Source organism: Scyliorhinus torazame, chromosome 3 (assembly GCF_047496885.1).
Source record: "Scyliorhinus torazame isolate Kashiwa2021f chromosome 3, sScyTor2.1, whole genome shotgun sequence".
Lineage (NCBI taxonomy): Eukaryota > Metazoa > Chordata > Chondrichthyes > Carcharhiniformes > Scyliorhinidae > Scyliorhinus > Scyliorhinus torazame.
This window is the reverse complement of record NC_092709.1, coordinates 5,070,983-5,086,019: the sequence shown is the minus strand read 5'-3', so window position 1 is coordinate 5,086,019 and position 15,037 is coordinate 5,070,983. Positions and strand designations below refer to the sequence as shown.

Here is a 15,037-nt window from a genome sequence, read left to right as displayed (position 1 = left end):
ATGGTCATTAACATTTTGATGGATCTACCAGTTAAATGAATCCCAAATCAGATGAAGCATGGATAAGGAAAAGATCCTTTTTTTGACAGTAGGTTTATTTACAGACACAGCATTACAAATCTCACCCCCTACCTACCAACCATCCAGTGTCCCAGCAAACAAATAGACACAAACAAATAATCAAACAATCAGACCCTGAAAGGGACACTGTAAAAAGACAGAACTTTAACCTATCAAAATAAAATAATCTTTCTGGGGCTGATGATGTAATCCAGCCCTCACGATGCCGACCCCTCCTGCAAGGCCTCGGGCATCGCGTGCTCCAGGGTCAGCCCGGTGAACGTACCTGGGGTGGGGGCAGAGCCAGGCGGAACAGCTCCCTCAACCACCCACCCCCTAGGCCCGTCAATGGTCACCTCAGCCATGCCCAGGAGCGGACCCACGAGGGGGTACTCCGACCTGCCAGCCCCCCCTCCACAGTGGGTGGCCAAACTTCAGGAGTGCGGGGGCCAAGTGCAACCAAAGCTGGAGGAGGAACCCCCTTAGATAATAAAACATAGCTAATTAATCAATACCTTCCACCAGTTTATTCTTAACCGTAACAGTAGAATTAACATTCTATTGACCCGGCGTCCTGCTCATTCCGAGGCCAATAGATCCTTCCTGACGCATGGTACTAATATGTGTACCCAGTATTCCAGATGTGGGGAGCAGCACGGAGCACAACATTCAACAACAAGGATTTGGAGGAACAGAGAGTGGAAACTGTCCGCCTACCTGTAGAAGTAGGAACAGCCTCGGACTGTATTGTGAGTGAAATGTTCCTGTGACTTCTCATTTCCAAAGTCCTCCAGTGGGTCTGACCACAATAGGTCGCACATGGGTCCGTAAGCAGGGGGTTCTTTGAATCTGTCTAACTACAAGGAAAAAAGAACAAATTAAAAACATCAAACAAAATGGCATTGAGAAATGAGAGCAGCAGTTATAGGGGTCACTGTAAATAATCAGCAGCAGCATTTAAATCTTCACAAGTTAGTGGGGCTGGACTCTCCGTTTTTGGGACTATGTCCCCACGCTGTCGTAAAAACTGTGGCCTTTAAACCGGAAATACTGGCGTCAAAGGGCCACATATTCCTGGCCCTGCAGGGGACCCACAGTCAACCATCGTAAAACTAGCAGCTTTTGCTGCAGATACGGGCCTCCACGCGACCAGGTCGGAGGCCGCACATGCGCACGGCAGCAGCCCCCAGCGGCCACGCCGTGCTCGATGGTGGACTCAGACCATGCTGGGAACTGGATTCTCCGCCCGATGCTGGTCACGATTCCGTGCTGGGAACTGGATTCTCCGCCCGGTGCCGGTCACGATTCCGTGTGGGAACTGGATTCTCCGCCCGGTGCCGGTCACGATTCCGTGTGGGAACTGGATTCACCGCCCCGGCGCCGGTCACGATTCCGTGCGGGAACTGGATTCACCGCCCCGGTGCCGGTCACGATTCCGTGCGGGAACTGGATTCACCGCCCCGGTGCTGGTCACGATTCCGTGTGGGAACTGGATTCACCGCCCCGGTGCTGGTCACGATTCCGTGTGGGAACTGGATTCTCCGCCCCGGTGCCGGTCACGATTCCGTGTGGGAACTGGATTCTCCGCCCCGGTGCCGGTCACGATTCCACGTGGGAACTGGATTCACCGCCCCGGTGCCGGTCACGATTCCGTGTGGGAACTGGATTCTCCGCCCCGGTGCCGGTCACGATTCCGTGCGGGAACTGGATTCACCGCCCCGGCGCTGGTCACGATTCCGTGCGGGAACTGGATTCTCCGCCCCGGTGCTGGTCACGATTCCGTGCGGGAACTGGATTCTCCGCCCCGGTGCCGGTCACGATTCCGTGTGGGAACTGGATTCACCGCCTCGGCGCTGGTCACGATTCCGTGCGGGAACTGGATTCACCGCCCCGGTGCAGGTCACGATTCCGTGCGGGAACTGGATTCTCCGCCCCAGCGCCGGTCACGATTCCGTGCGGGAACTGGATTCTCCGCCCCGGTGCCGGTCACGATTCCGTGCGGGAACTGGATTCACCGCCCCGGTGCTGGTCACGATTCCGTGTGGGAACTGGATTCTCCGCCCCGGTGCCGGTCACGATTCTGTGCGGGAACTGGATTCTCCGCCCCGGTGCCGGTCACGATTCCGTGCGGGAACTGGATTCTCCGCCCCGGTGCCGGTCACGATTCCGTGTGGGAACTGGATTCACCGCCCCGGTGCCGGTCACGATTCCGTGTGGGAACTGGATTCACCGCCTCGGCGCTGGTCACGATTCCGTGCGGGAACTGGATTCACCGCCCCAGCGCCGGTCACGATTCCGTGCGGGAACTGGATTCTCCGCCCCGGTGCCGGTCACGATTCCGTGCGGGAACTGGATTCACCGCCCCGGTGCCGGTCACGATTCCGTGTGGGAACTGGATTCACCGCCTCGGCGCTGGTCACGATTCCGTGCGGGAACTGGATTCACCGCCCCGGTGCTGGTCACGATTCCGTGTGGGAACTGGATTCTCCGCCCCGGTGCTGGTCACGATTCTGTGCGGGAACTGGATTCTCCGCCCCGGTGCCGGTCACGGTTCCGTGCGGGAACTGGATTCACCACCCCGGTGCCGGTCACGATTCCGTGCGGGAACTGGATTCTCCGCCCCGGTGTTGGTCACGATTCCATGCGGGAACTGGATTCTCCGCCCCGGCGCCGGTCACGATTCCGTGCGGGAACTGGATTCTCCGCCCCGGTGTTGGTCACGATTCCATGCGGGAACTGGATTCACCGCCCCGGCGCCGGTCACGATTCCGTGCGGGAACTGGATTCACCGCCCCGGTGCCGGTCACGATTCCGTGCGGGAACTGGATTCACCGCCCCGGTGCTGGTCACGATTCCGTGTGGGAACTGGATTCTCCGCCCCGGTGCCGGTCACGATTCCGTGTGGGAACTGGATTCTCCGCCCCGGTGCTGGTCACGATTCCATGTGGGAACTGGATTCACCGCCCCGGTGCCGGTCACGATTCCGTGCGGGAACTGGATTCACCGCCCCGGTGCCGGTCACGATTCCGTGCGGGAACTGGATTCTCCGCCCCGGTGCTGGTCACGATTCCGTGCGGGAACTGGATTCTCCGCCCCGGTTCTCTGTCATGATTCCGTGTGGGAACTGGATTCATGGCCCCGGTGCCGGTCACGATTCCATGTGGGAACTGGATTCACCGCCCCGGTGCCGGTCACGATTCCGTGCGGGAACTGGATTCTCCGCCCCGGCGCCGGTCACGATTCCGTGCGGGAACTGGATTCTCCGCCCCGGTGCCGGTCACGGTTCCGTGCGGGAACTGGATTCTCCGCCCCGGTGCCGGTCACGATTCCGTGCGGGAACTGGATTCACCACCCCGGTGCCGGTCACGATTCCGTGCGGGAACTGGATTCTCCGCCCCGGCGCCGGTCACGATTCCGTGCGGGAACTGGATTCACCGCCCCGGTGCCGGTCACGATTCCGTGTGGGAACTGGATTCTCCGCCCCGGTGCTGGTCACGATTCCATGTGGGAACTGGATTCTCCGCCCCGGTGCCGGTCACGATTCCGTGCGGGAACTGGATTCACCGCCCCGGTGCCGGTCACGATTCCATGTGGGAACTGGATTCTCCGCCCCGGTGCCGGTCACGATTCCGTGTGGGAACTGGATTCTCCGCCCCGGTGCCGGTCACGATTCCGTGTGGGAACTGGATTCTCCGCCCCGGTGCCGGTCACGATTCCGTGTGGGAACTGGATTCTCCGCCCCGGTGCCGGTCACGATTCCGTGCGGGAACTGGATTCACCGCCCCGGTGCCGGTCACAATTCCGTGTGGGAACTGGATTCTCCGCCCCGGTGCTGGTCACGATTCCATGTGGGAACTGGATTCTCCGCCCCGGTGCCGGTCACGATTCCGTGCGGGAACTGGATTCACCGCCCCGGCGCTGGTCACGATTCCGTGCGGGAACTGGATTCTCCGCCCCGGTGCTGGTCACGATTCCGTGCGGGAACTGGATTCTCCGCCCGGTGCCGGTCACGATTCCGTGCGGGAACTGGATTCACCACCCCGGTGCCGGTCACGATTCCGTGCGGGAACTGGATTCTCCGCCCCGGTGCCGGTCACGATTCCGTGCGGGAACTGGATTCACCGCCCCGGTGCCGGTCACGATTCCGTGTGGGAACTGGATTCTCCGCCCCGGTGCCGGTCACGATTCCTTGTGGGAACTGGATTCACCGCCCCGGTGCTGGTCACGATTCCATGTGGGAACTGGATTCACCGCCCCGGTGCCGGTCACGATTCCGTGTGGGAACTGGATTCTCCGCCCCGGTGCTGGTCACGATTCCGTGCGGGAACTGGATTCACCGCCCCGGTGCTGGTCACGATTCCGTGCGGGAACTGGGTTCACCGCCCCGGTTCTCTGTCATGATTCCGTGTGGGAACTGGATTCTCCGCCCCGGTGCCGGTCACGATTCCACGTGGGAACTGGATTCATGGCCCCGGCGCTGGTCACGATTCCGTGCGGGAACTGGATTCACCACCCCGGTGCCGGTCACGATTCCTTGTGGGAACTGGATTCACCGCCCCGGTGCTGGTCACGATTCCGTGTGGGAACTGGATTCTCCGCCCCGGTGCCGGTCACGATTCCGTGCGGGAACTGGATTCTCCGCCCCGGTGCCGGTCACGATTCCGTGCGGGAACTGGATTCTCCGCCCCGGTGCCGGTCACGATTCCGTGTGGGAACTGGATTCACCGCCCCGGTGCCGGTCACGATTCCGTGTGGGAACTGGATTCACCGCCTCGGCGCTGGTCACGATTCCGTGCGGGAACTGGATTCACCGCCCCAGCGCCGGTCACGATTCCGTGCGGGAACTGGATTCTCCGCCCCGGTGCCGGTCACGATTCCGTGCGGGAACTGGATTCACCGCCCCGGTGCCGGTCACGATTCCGTGTGGGAACTGGATTCACCGCCTCGGCGCTGGTCACGATTCCGTGCGGGAACTGGATTCACCGCCCCGGTGCTGGTCACGATTCCGTGTGGGAACTGGATTCTCCGCCCCGGTGCTGGTCACGATTCTGTGCGGGAACTGGATTCTCCGCCCCGGTGCCGGTCACGGTTCCGTGCGGGAACTGGATTCACCACCCCGGTGCCGGTCACGATTCCGTGCGGGAACTGGATTCTCCGCCCCGGTGTTGGTCACGATTCCATGCGGGAACTGGATTCTCCGCCCCGGCGCCGGTCACGATTCCGTGCGGGAACTGGATTCTCCGCCCCGGTGTTGGTCACGATTCCATGCGGGAACTGGATTCACCGCCCCGGCGCCGGTCACGATTCCGTGCGGGAACTGGATTCACCGCCCCGGTGCCGGTCACGATTCCGTGCGGGAACTGGATTCACCGCCCCGGTGCTGGTCACGATTCCGTGTGGGAACTGGATTCTCCGCCCCGGTGCCGGTCACGATTCCGTGTGGGAACTGGATTCTCCGCCCCGGTGCTGGTCACGATTCCATGTGGGAACTGGATTCACCGCCCCGGTGCCGGTCACGATTCCGTGCGGGAACTGGATTCACCGCCCCGGTGCCGGTCACGATTCCGTGCGGGAACTGGATTCTCCGCCCCGGTGCTGGTCACGATTCCGTGCGGGAACTGGATTCTCCGCCCCGGTTCTCTGTCATGATTCCGTGTGGGAACTGGATTCATGGCCCCGGTGCCGGTCACGATTCCATGTGGGAACTGGATTCACCGCCCCGGTGCCGGTCACGATTCCGTGCGGGAACTGGATTCTCCGCCCCGGCGCCGGTCACGATTCCGTGCGGGAACTGGATTCTCCGCCCCGGTGCCGGTCACGGTTCCGTGCGGGAACTGGATTCTCCGCCCCGGTGCCGGTCACGATTCCGTGCGGGAACTGGATTCACCACCCCGGTGCCGGTCACGATTCCGTGCGGGAACTGGATTCTCCGCCCCGGCGCCGGTCACGATTCCGTGCGGGAACTGGATTCACCGCCCCGGTGCCGGTCACGATTCCGTGTGGGAACTGGATTCTCCGCCCCGGTGCTGGTCACGATTCCATGTGGGAACTGGATTCTCCGCCCCGGTGCCGGTCACGATTCCGTGCGGGAACTGGATTCACCGCCCCGGTGCCGGTCACGATTCCATGTGGGAACTGGATTCTCCGCCCCGGTGCCGGTCACGATTCCGTGTGGGAACTGGATTCTCCGCCCCGGTGCCGGTCACGATTCCGTGTGGGAACTGGATTCTCCGCCCCGGTGCCGGTCACGATTCCGTGTGGGAACTGGATTCTCCGCCCCGGTGCCGGTCACGATTCCGTGCGGGAACTGGATTCACCGCCCCGGTGCCGGTCACAATTCCGTGTGGGAACTGGATTCTCCGCCCCGGTGCTGGTCACGATTCCATGTGGGAACTGGATTCTCCGCCCCGGTGCCGGTCACGATTCCGTGCGGGAACTGGATTCACCGCCCCGGCGCTGGTCACGATTCCGTGCGGGAACTGGATTCTCCGCCCCGGTGCTGGTCACGATTCCGTGCGGGAACTGGATTCTCCGCCCGGTGCCGGTCACGATTCCGTGCGGGAACTGGATTCACCACCCCGGTGCCGGTCACGATTCCGTGCGGGAACTGGATTCTCCGCCCCGGTGCCGGTCACGATTCCGTGCGGGAACTGGATTCACCGCCCCGGTGCCGGTCACGATTCCGTGTGGGAACTGGATTCTCCGCCCCGGTGCCGGTCACGATTCCTTGTGGGAACTGGATTCACCGCCCCGGTGCTGGTCACGATTCCATGTGGGAACTGGATTCACCGCCCCGGTGCCGGTCACGATTCCGTGTGGGAACTGGATTCTCCGCCCCGGTGCTGGTCACGATTCCGTGCGGGAACTGGATTCACCGCCCCGGTGCTGGTCACGATTCCGTGCGGGAACTGGGTTCACCGCCCCGGTTCTCTGTCATGATTCCGTGTGGGAACTGGATTCTCCGCCCCGGTGCCGGTCACGATTCCACGTGGGAACTGGATTCATGGCCCCGGCGCTGGTCACGATTCCGTGCGGGAACTGGATTCACCACCCCGGTGCCGGTCACGATTCCTTGTGGGAACTGGATTCTCCGCCCCGGTGCCGGTCACGATTCCGTGCGGGAACTGGATTCTCCGCCCCAGCGCCGGTCACGATTCCGTGCGGGAACTGGATTCACCGCCCCGGTGCCGATCACGATTCCGTGTGGGAACTGGATTCTCCGCCCCGGTGCCGGTCACGATTCCGTGCGGGAACTGGATTCTCCGCCCCGGTGCCGGTCACGATTCCACGTGGGAACTGGATTCTCCGCCTCGGCGCTGGTCACGATTCCGTGCGGGAACTGGATTCTCCGCCCCGGTGCCGGTCACGATTCCGTGCGGGAACTGGATTCTCCGCCCCAGCGCCGGTCACGATTCCGTGCGGGAACTGGATTCACCACCCCGGTGCCGGTCACGATTCCGTGTGGGAACTGGATTCACCGCCCCGGTGCTGGTCACGATTCCATGTGGGAACTGGATTCACCGCCCCGGTGCTGGTCACGATTCCGTGCGGGAACTGGATTCACCGCCCCGGCGCTGGTCACGATTCCGTGCGGGAACTGGATTCACCGCCCCGGCGCTGGTCACAATTCCGTGTGGGAACTGGATTCACCGCCCCGGTGCCGGTCACGATTCCATGCGGGAACTGGATTCTCCGCCCCGGTTCTCTGTCATGATTCCGTGCGGGAACTGGATTCACCGCCCCGGCGCTGGTCACAATTCTGTGTGGGAACTGGATTCACCGCCCCGGTGCCGGTCACGATGCCATGCGGGAACTGGATTCTCCGCCCCGGTGCTAGTCACGATTCCACGTGGGAACTGGATTCTCCGCCCCGGTGCCGGTCACGATTCCGTGTGGGAACTGGATTCTCCGCCCCGGTGCCGGTCATGATTCCATGTGGGAATTGGAATCTCCGCCCCGGTGCTGGTCACTATTCCGTGCGGGAACTGGATTCTCCGCCCTGGTGCCGGTCACGATTCCGTGCGGGAACTGGATTCATGGCCCCGCTGCTGGTCACTATTCCGTGCGGGAACTGGATTCTCCGCCCTGGTGCCGGTCACGATTCCGTGCGGGAACTGGATTCATGGCCCCGGTGCTGGTCACTATTCCGTGCGGGAACTGGATTCTCCGCCCCGGTGCTGGTCACGATTCCGTGCGGGAACTGGATTCTCCGCCCCGGTGCTGGTCACGATTCCGTGTGGGAACTGGATTCTCCGCCTCGGCGCTGGTCACGATTCCGTGCGGGAACTGGATTCTCCGCCCCGGTGCCGGTCACGATTCCATGCGGGAACTGGATTCTCCGCCCCGGTGCTGGTCACGATTCCGTGCGGGAACTGGATTCATGGCCCCGCTGCTGGTCACTATTCCGTGCGGGAACTGGATTCTCCGCCCCGGTGCTGGTCACGATTCCGTGTGGGAACTGGATTCTCCGCCCCGGTGCTGGTCACGATTCCGTGTGGGAACTGGATTCTCCGCCCCGGTGCCAGTCACGATTCCGTGCGGGAACTGGATTCTCCGCCCCGGTGCCGGTCACGATTCCATGCGGGAACTGGATTCTCCGCCCCGGTGCTGGTCACGATTCCGTGCAGGAACTGGATTCTCCGCCCCGGCGTTGGTCACGATTCCATGTGGGAACTGGATTCTCCGCCCCGGTGCTGGTCACGATTCCGTGCGGGGACTGGATTCACCGCCCCGGCGTTGGTCACGATTCCATGTGGGAACTGGATTCTCCGCCCCGGCGCCGGTCACGATTCCGTGCGGGAACTGGATTCTCCGCCCCGGTGCTGGTCACGATTCCATGTGGGAACTGGATTCACCGCCCCGGCGCTGGTCACGATTCCGTGCGGGAACTGGATTCTCCGCCCCGGTGCTGGTCACGATTCCATGTGGGAACTGGATTCTCTGCCCCGGCGCCGGTCACGATTCCGTGCGGGAACTGGATTCACCGCCCCGGTGCCGGTCACGGTTCCGTGCGGGAACTGGATTCACCGCCCCGGCGCCGGTCACGATTCCGTGCGGGAACTGGATTCTCCGCCCCGGTGCTGGTCACGATTCCATGTGGGAACTGGATTCACCGCCCCGGCGCTGGTCACGATTCCGTGCGGGAACTGGATTCTCCGCCCCGGTGCTGGTCACGATTCCATGTGGGAACTGGATTCTCCGCCCCGGCGCCGGTCACGATTCCGTGCGGGAACTGGATTCACCGCCCCGGTGCCGGTCACGATTCCGTGCGGGAACTGGATTCTCCGCCCCGGTGCCGGTCACGATTCCGTGCGGGAACTGGATTCACCGCCCCGGCGCTGGTCACGATTTCATGCGGGAACTGGATTCACCGCCCCGGTGCCGGTCACGATTCCGTGCAGGAACTGGATTCTCCGCCCCGGTGTTGGTCACGATTCTGTGTGGGAACTGGATTCTCCGCCCCGGCGCTGGTCACGATTCCGTGCGGGAACTGGATTCTCCACCCTGGCGCTGGTCACGATTCCATGTGGGAACTGGATTCTCCGCCCCGGTGCCGGTCACGATTCCGTGCGGGAACTGGATTCTCCGCCCCGGTGCCGGTCACGATTCCGTGCGGGAACTGGATTCACCGCCCCGGTGCTGGTCACGATTCCGTGCGGGAACTGGATTCACCGCCCCGGCGCTGGTCACGATTTCATGCGGGAACTGGATTCACCGCCCCGGTGCCGGTCACGATTCCATGCGGGAACTGGATTCTCCGCTCCGGTGCCGGTCGCGATTCCATGCGGGAACTGGATTCTCTGCCCCGGTGCCGGTCACAATTCCGGAGTCGGGCTGCGGAGAATCCAGCCCAGTGTTTTTCAAATGAAATGCATTAAAAGTTGCAGCATAAATGGTGGAAAACTTTAACAGCACCATTAGCAGGACTCCGTGCTGTCAGCAGTCTCTCTTGTATTAGGAAACAAGCGCCTGGGCAGTAGAAACTCAATGAATTGAAGAGAAGTTGCAACACTTACGCAATCTCTTCCCCAATGAGAGAATGTTCAAAATAACAGGCTTCAGGAAAACAACACAAAATACCCTGCCCCTTTCCGCCAAAACACAATATTACAGCAACAGTGTCCAGCACCCACCGCGGGAAGTGAGCGGAGAAAATATTCCCAAATTTATTAACTGAGGCACCAAAGAAAATTCCTCATTAAGCTAGTCAAAGAACTTGTATTTAGCAGTAATTCAATCGGTATAGGTGCACAGAATCCCAGCCAATACGGAACGTTATGCATTTCACTGAATCTGTATTAAACATCCAGAGCTGAACAGGAAATGAGATCTCTGAACTCCTCGAATTGCCGCCTCTCAGGCAACCCCAATTTTAATGGTTTCAGTCAGCGGCCAGGCCTTCAGCTGTCTGGACCCTAAGCTCTGGAATCCCCCCCTCGCCTCCTATAAACACCGCTTTCACCGAGTTATTGGCCATTGCCCCAACAGCTCCCTCTGTGAGTCTGTCAAATTTTGTTCGATAACCCTCTTGCAAAGTGCCCGAGGTTGAAGACGCTATATAAATGCAAACAGTTATAAAATTAGGCTTCTGGCCTGCTCCAGGAAACCGAGCTGTCTTGAATATCTTTCCCCCAACGTTTTTGAGAGATTCCCCTCTCCAGCAAAACAAATAACAAAATTAAATCATCTCTGATGAAAGGTCATCGCCGGAGATGTTAATTCTGTTTCTCTCCTTACAGATGGTGAGTTTTTCCAGCATTTTCTGGTTTTTATTTCAGATTTCCAGCAGCTGCAGTATTTTGCTTTTAAATAATGATTGTCGTAACAATCAAATCCTTATTTAGAAAAATTCCAGTAGTATTTGTATCGAGCGTGTTGGTCTCTCGAAACATGGAGCTGAGTTAATGCAACTTAAAACCTGTGTCATTGCCACCAGGAGTGGCCCAACGGGTCGTGTCCTCACCTCCAAGTTTAAATCCCGTTCCAAAGACCAAAGCTCGAAGGTTCAGGCTGATGGACTGAGGGAGCATTCTGGAAACTGCTGTCTCAGAGAGGTTAGAACGAGGTCCTGTCATCGAATCATAGAATTTACAGTGCAGAAGGAGGCCATTTGGCACATTGAGTCTGCACCAGCCCCTGTAAAGGGCACCCTACCCAAGCCCACACCTCCATCCTATCCCCGTAACCCAGCCTAACCTTTTTTGGACACCAAGGGGCAATTCAGCATGGCCAATCCACCTAACCTGCACACCTTTGGACGGTGGGAGGAATCCGGAGCACCGGGATGAAACCCACGCAGACACGGTGAGAACGTGCAGACTCCGCACAGACAGTGACCCAAGCCGGGAATCGAACCTGGGGCTGTGAAGCAACAGTGCTAACCACTGTGCTACCGGGCCGTGCAACGGTGCCATCCATCATCTCAGATGAACATACAAGACCTCTCAGGATCAATCTGAAGAAAAGATGGGGAGTTTTGCCCAGTGTCCTGGGGTCCATAGTTATCCTTCAACCAATATCACTGAAACCAATTATCTGGTCACTCGTGCATTGCTGTGTGTAGGATCTTGCCGTGTGAAAAGTGGCTGTCACGCTCCCCACATTATAGCAGTGACTACACTTTGAAAAGTACTTCATTGGCTGTAAAGCACTTTGGGGCTTCCTGTGGCTGTGAAAGGCACTATAGAAATGCAAGTGCTTCTTTCTAATGCACCAGCGTCAGCAGCTCTCAGTACAGACACTGCAGACATTGGCAATGTGCCAAATGGTGTGGATTGGCCTTTTGTTTGGAGAGGGGGGCGGGAACATAACAATTACACTCATGTTGCCGCCAACACGACTTCACCCCAATTACAGACAATCGTTCCCGCTAGCGGAGGAGATGCCGATCATCGTGACTGACCCCTGACCTGTCCTGGGGACAACTGACCTCTTTATTAATAGAATTAAATTGCACTCAGAAACAGAGAGCAGTGCAGTTGGACAGTTCAAAGCCAAAAGCTCAAGAAACAGATTATCTGGCCATGACCTTATTGTTGTTTCTGGGATCTTGCTGTGTAGAAACTGGTTTGCTGCATTCCCAACATTCGAGCAGTGACAATGCTCCAAAGGTACTTCACTCTTTGTGTCACCACCTGCACGAGAACCATGGGAAAATCTTCATTGACCTCCCCGTGCGACACGTGGAGTACAAGCTCCCCAGGTAGGCTGCGGAGGTGCGCAGAAGCCCGGGTCAGGGCCTGGTGTTAGGTGTCCTCCCAGCTAGGACTGCACAGAGAGTGAGATGCTGCGTATGCAGAACCGTGTAAATAATTGTAAATAAATCCACATAAAGTTTACCATCTCTCTCCTCTGCATCATAACAGCTTGTGAAACACCTTGGGATGTCATGACGTTGTGAAAGACATTAGAGAAATAAATGCAAGTTCTTTTTATTGGTATCGAGAGGGCTAGCTATTAAAATCAAATTACAATTCAGTGTAGCTTACTGCTTAACCTTTACATTGACTCAAAGATTATGACCTTCCAACCCCATGACCTCTACGACCTCGAAGAACAAGGGCATCAGACACATGGGAACACCGCCACCTGGAGGTTCCGCTTGAAGCCACACATCATCCTGACTTGGAAATATATCGGCCGTTCCTTCACTGTCCCTGGGCCAAAATCCTGGAACTCCCTCCCTAACAGCACAGTGGGTGTACCTAGAATCATCGACCCATCGAGTCTGCACCGCCTCTTGGAAAGAGCACCCTCCTTAAGCCCACACCTCCACCCTATCCCCGTAGCCCAGTAACCCCACCTGACCTAAAGGCAATTTAGCATGGCCAATCCACCTAACCCGCACATCTTTGGACTGTGGGAGGAAACCCACGCAGACACAGAGAACGTGCAGACTCCGCACAGACAGTGACCCAGTGGGGAATCGAACCTGGGACCCTGGAGCTGTGAAGCAACTGTGCTAACCACTGTGTTACCGTGTCACCCTACACATGGACTGCAGCGGTGGACCACCACCTCCTCAAGGGCAATTAGGGATGGGCAATAAATGCTGGCGAAGCCAGCGACGGCCACATTCTAGGGAAGAATAAAAAAAATGTTCGGTGATCTTCAAACAATCCTCCAAAACCAAGACTAGAAACAAACATGGTATAAAATACAAGATGGCCGGACTGAGTATATAGAAACATGGGAAGGGGAGAAGCCCGCCATCGTTCATCTGTATCTCAACTCCATCCACCCTCCTTGCATCCCTGATCCTCAATCTGCTTCCCAGAAACTCAGTTCGGACATCTTTAAGTGATCCCCAGCATCAACAGCTTTCCCCGCCCCCTCCCCCAGAAGAAATTGTTTCTCTCTATCCATGCAATGTGAGGCATGCGCAGGAGAGCGGAGACCCATTGGCGATGGACGCTCTGCCGCTCCTCACATGGAGCAGCCGCTCTGCGAAGTTTCACCACATCACCTGCTCCAGCTCAATGCAACAAACAAAGCAAATGTCTCACTGACGTCCGCTCCTGAACGAGCAAATTCATCTCTGCTGCCTGATGTCAGCCATTAACTCTTTAACCTCTCTAAAAGCCGCACTCAAATGCTTCCAGACTCCTGCTAATATCTCAATAGAAACTGCAAGCCCCAAGCTTCCTTCCATCAATCCGTAAGTGCTGCGGGATATCCGATGATACGCAGCAGCAAGGCGAGTGGAGCATTACAGGGGAGTTTCCGGCACAGCTCATGAATAAAACAGTGGTGCTCCACAGAAACAAGCTTAGCATTAACCCTTCTCGTCACAAATGTCAGGAATTTCTGTTCTTTACAACGGAATTGGATGAAATGAAGATTTTGAACACAGTCAAATACGAGAGCAGCGTTGTAAAATTAGGCAATAATCAAAAATGACTACAGTCGCAACCAGTCCGACACACACAACCGACTGTGCACAATGCATCTTTTCTTTTGTGCAGAAAATAACCAATTCAGTTTTTCTTTAATCATTGATACTCCAGGAGTCCACAATCTTTTGTGTGCCATGTCAGGTGCAGAAATAAATGGCTTTGTTAAGTCACAAATGCAGGCTAACTTGCTGCAGACATTAAATAATTCATATCCTCTGTCGCATTAAAGAACCTCAATAAATCTCAAAGTAAAGCAAACTCATAAATATTGATAGTTTTTCAGATTGAAAGTTTGACAAAGACTTATTACTATCCAGCAAATAAGAAAATGAGATCAACACCGAAGAAAGAAAAGCCTACATTTATATTATAGTGAGGTCACTGTGCATACACAATATCACAAAAATAAATAAGTTGACGAGGGTTAAGGGCGGAGATCCGAGCGGTATGAGCTGGAGCCAGTCACAGGGGATGTTGCTTTCTTCACTGTTCTTGGCCTCTTCAACAGAAGAGGTGTTGTTCATCATGAGAAACAATTACCAATATTTAGAATAACTATTTTAGACTTGTTCCAAAGTTCTTTTGACGTGACAGATACCCGAGAGGCCTGGATCCTAGATAGAGTGGATGTGGAGAGGATGTTTCCACTAGTAGGAGAAACTAGAAGCAGAGGACACCACCTCAGGCTAAAGGGACGATCCTTTAAAACAGAGATGAGGAGGAATTTCTTCAGCCAGAGGGTGGTGAATCCGTGGAACTCTTTGCCGCAGAAGGCTGTGGAGGCCAAATCACTGAGTGTCTTTAAGACAGAGATAGATAGGTTCTTGATTAATGAGGGGATCAGGGGTTACGGGAGAAGGCAGGAGAATGGGGATGAGTCATGATCAAATGGCAGAGCAGACGCGATGGGCCGAGTGGTCTAATTCTGCTCCAATGGCTTATGGTCTTCCAGCAAATACAAAAATCAGAAACCACAGTGCTTCTCTACTGTTTATAGTCTTTCGAAATAAATGTACATGGGCCACACTTGCTGGAGTAGTGTGTACACTACTGCTCTCCTTACTTAAAGAAATAGGTAAATG

The 15,037-nt window shown here is 57.2% G+C and overlaps 1 protein-coding gene across 5 annotated transcripts in view; it reads right to left on the bottom strand.

Annotated features, from left to right (window-relative positions):
- The window catches only part of LOC140408257 (protein phosphatase 3 catalytic subunit alpha), a 459,377-nt gene that overhangs the window by 155,332 nt on the left and 289,008 nt on the right, over positions 1–15,037 (bottom strand). For all 5 annotated transcript variants that reach the window (XM_072495215.1, XM_072495212.1, XM_072495214.1 and 2 more), the window contains exon 6: positions 778–917. In XM_072495215.1, the coding sequence (XP_072351316.1) occupies positions 778–917 (140 nt within the window). The remainder of the gene's footprint in view (positions 1–777; positions 918–15,037) is intronic.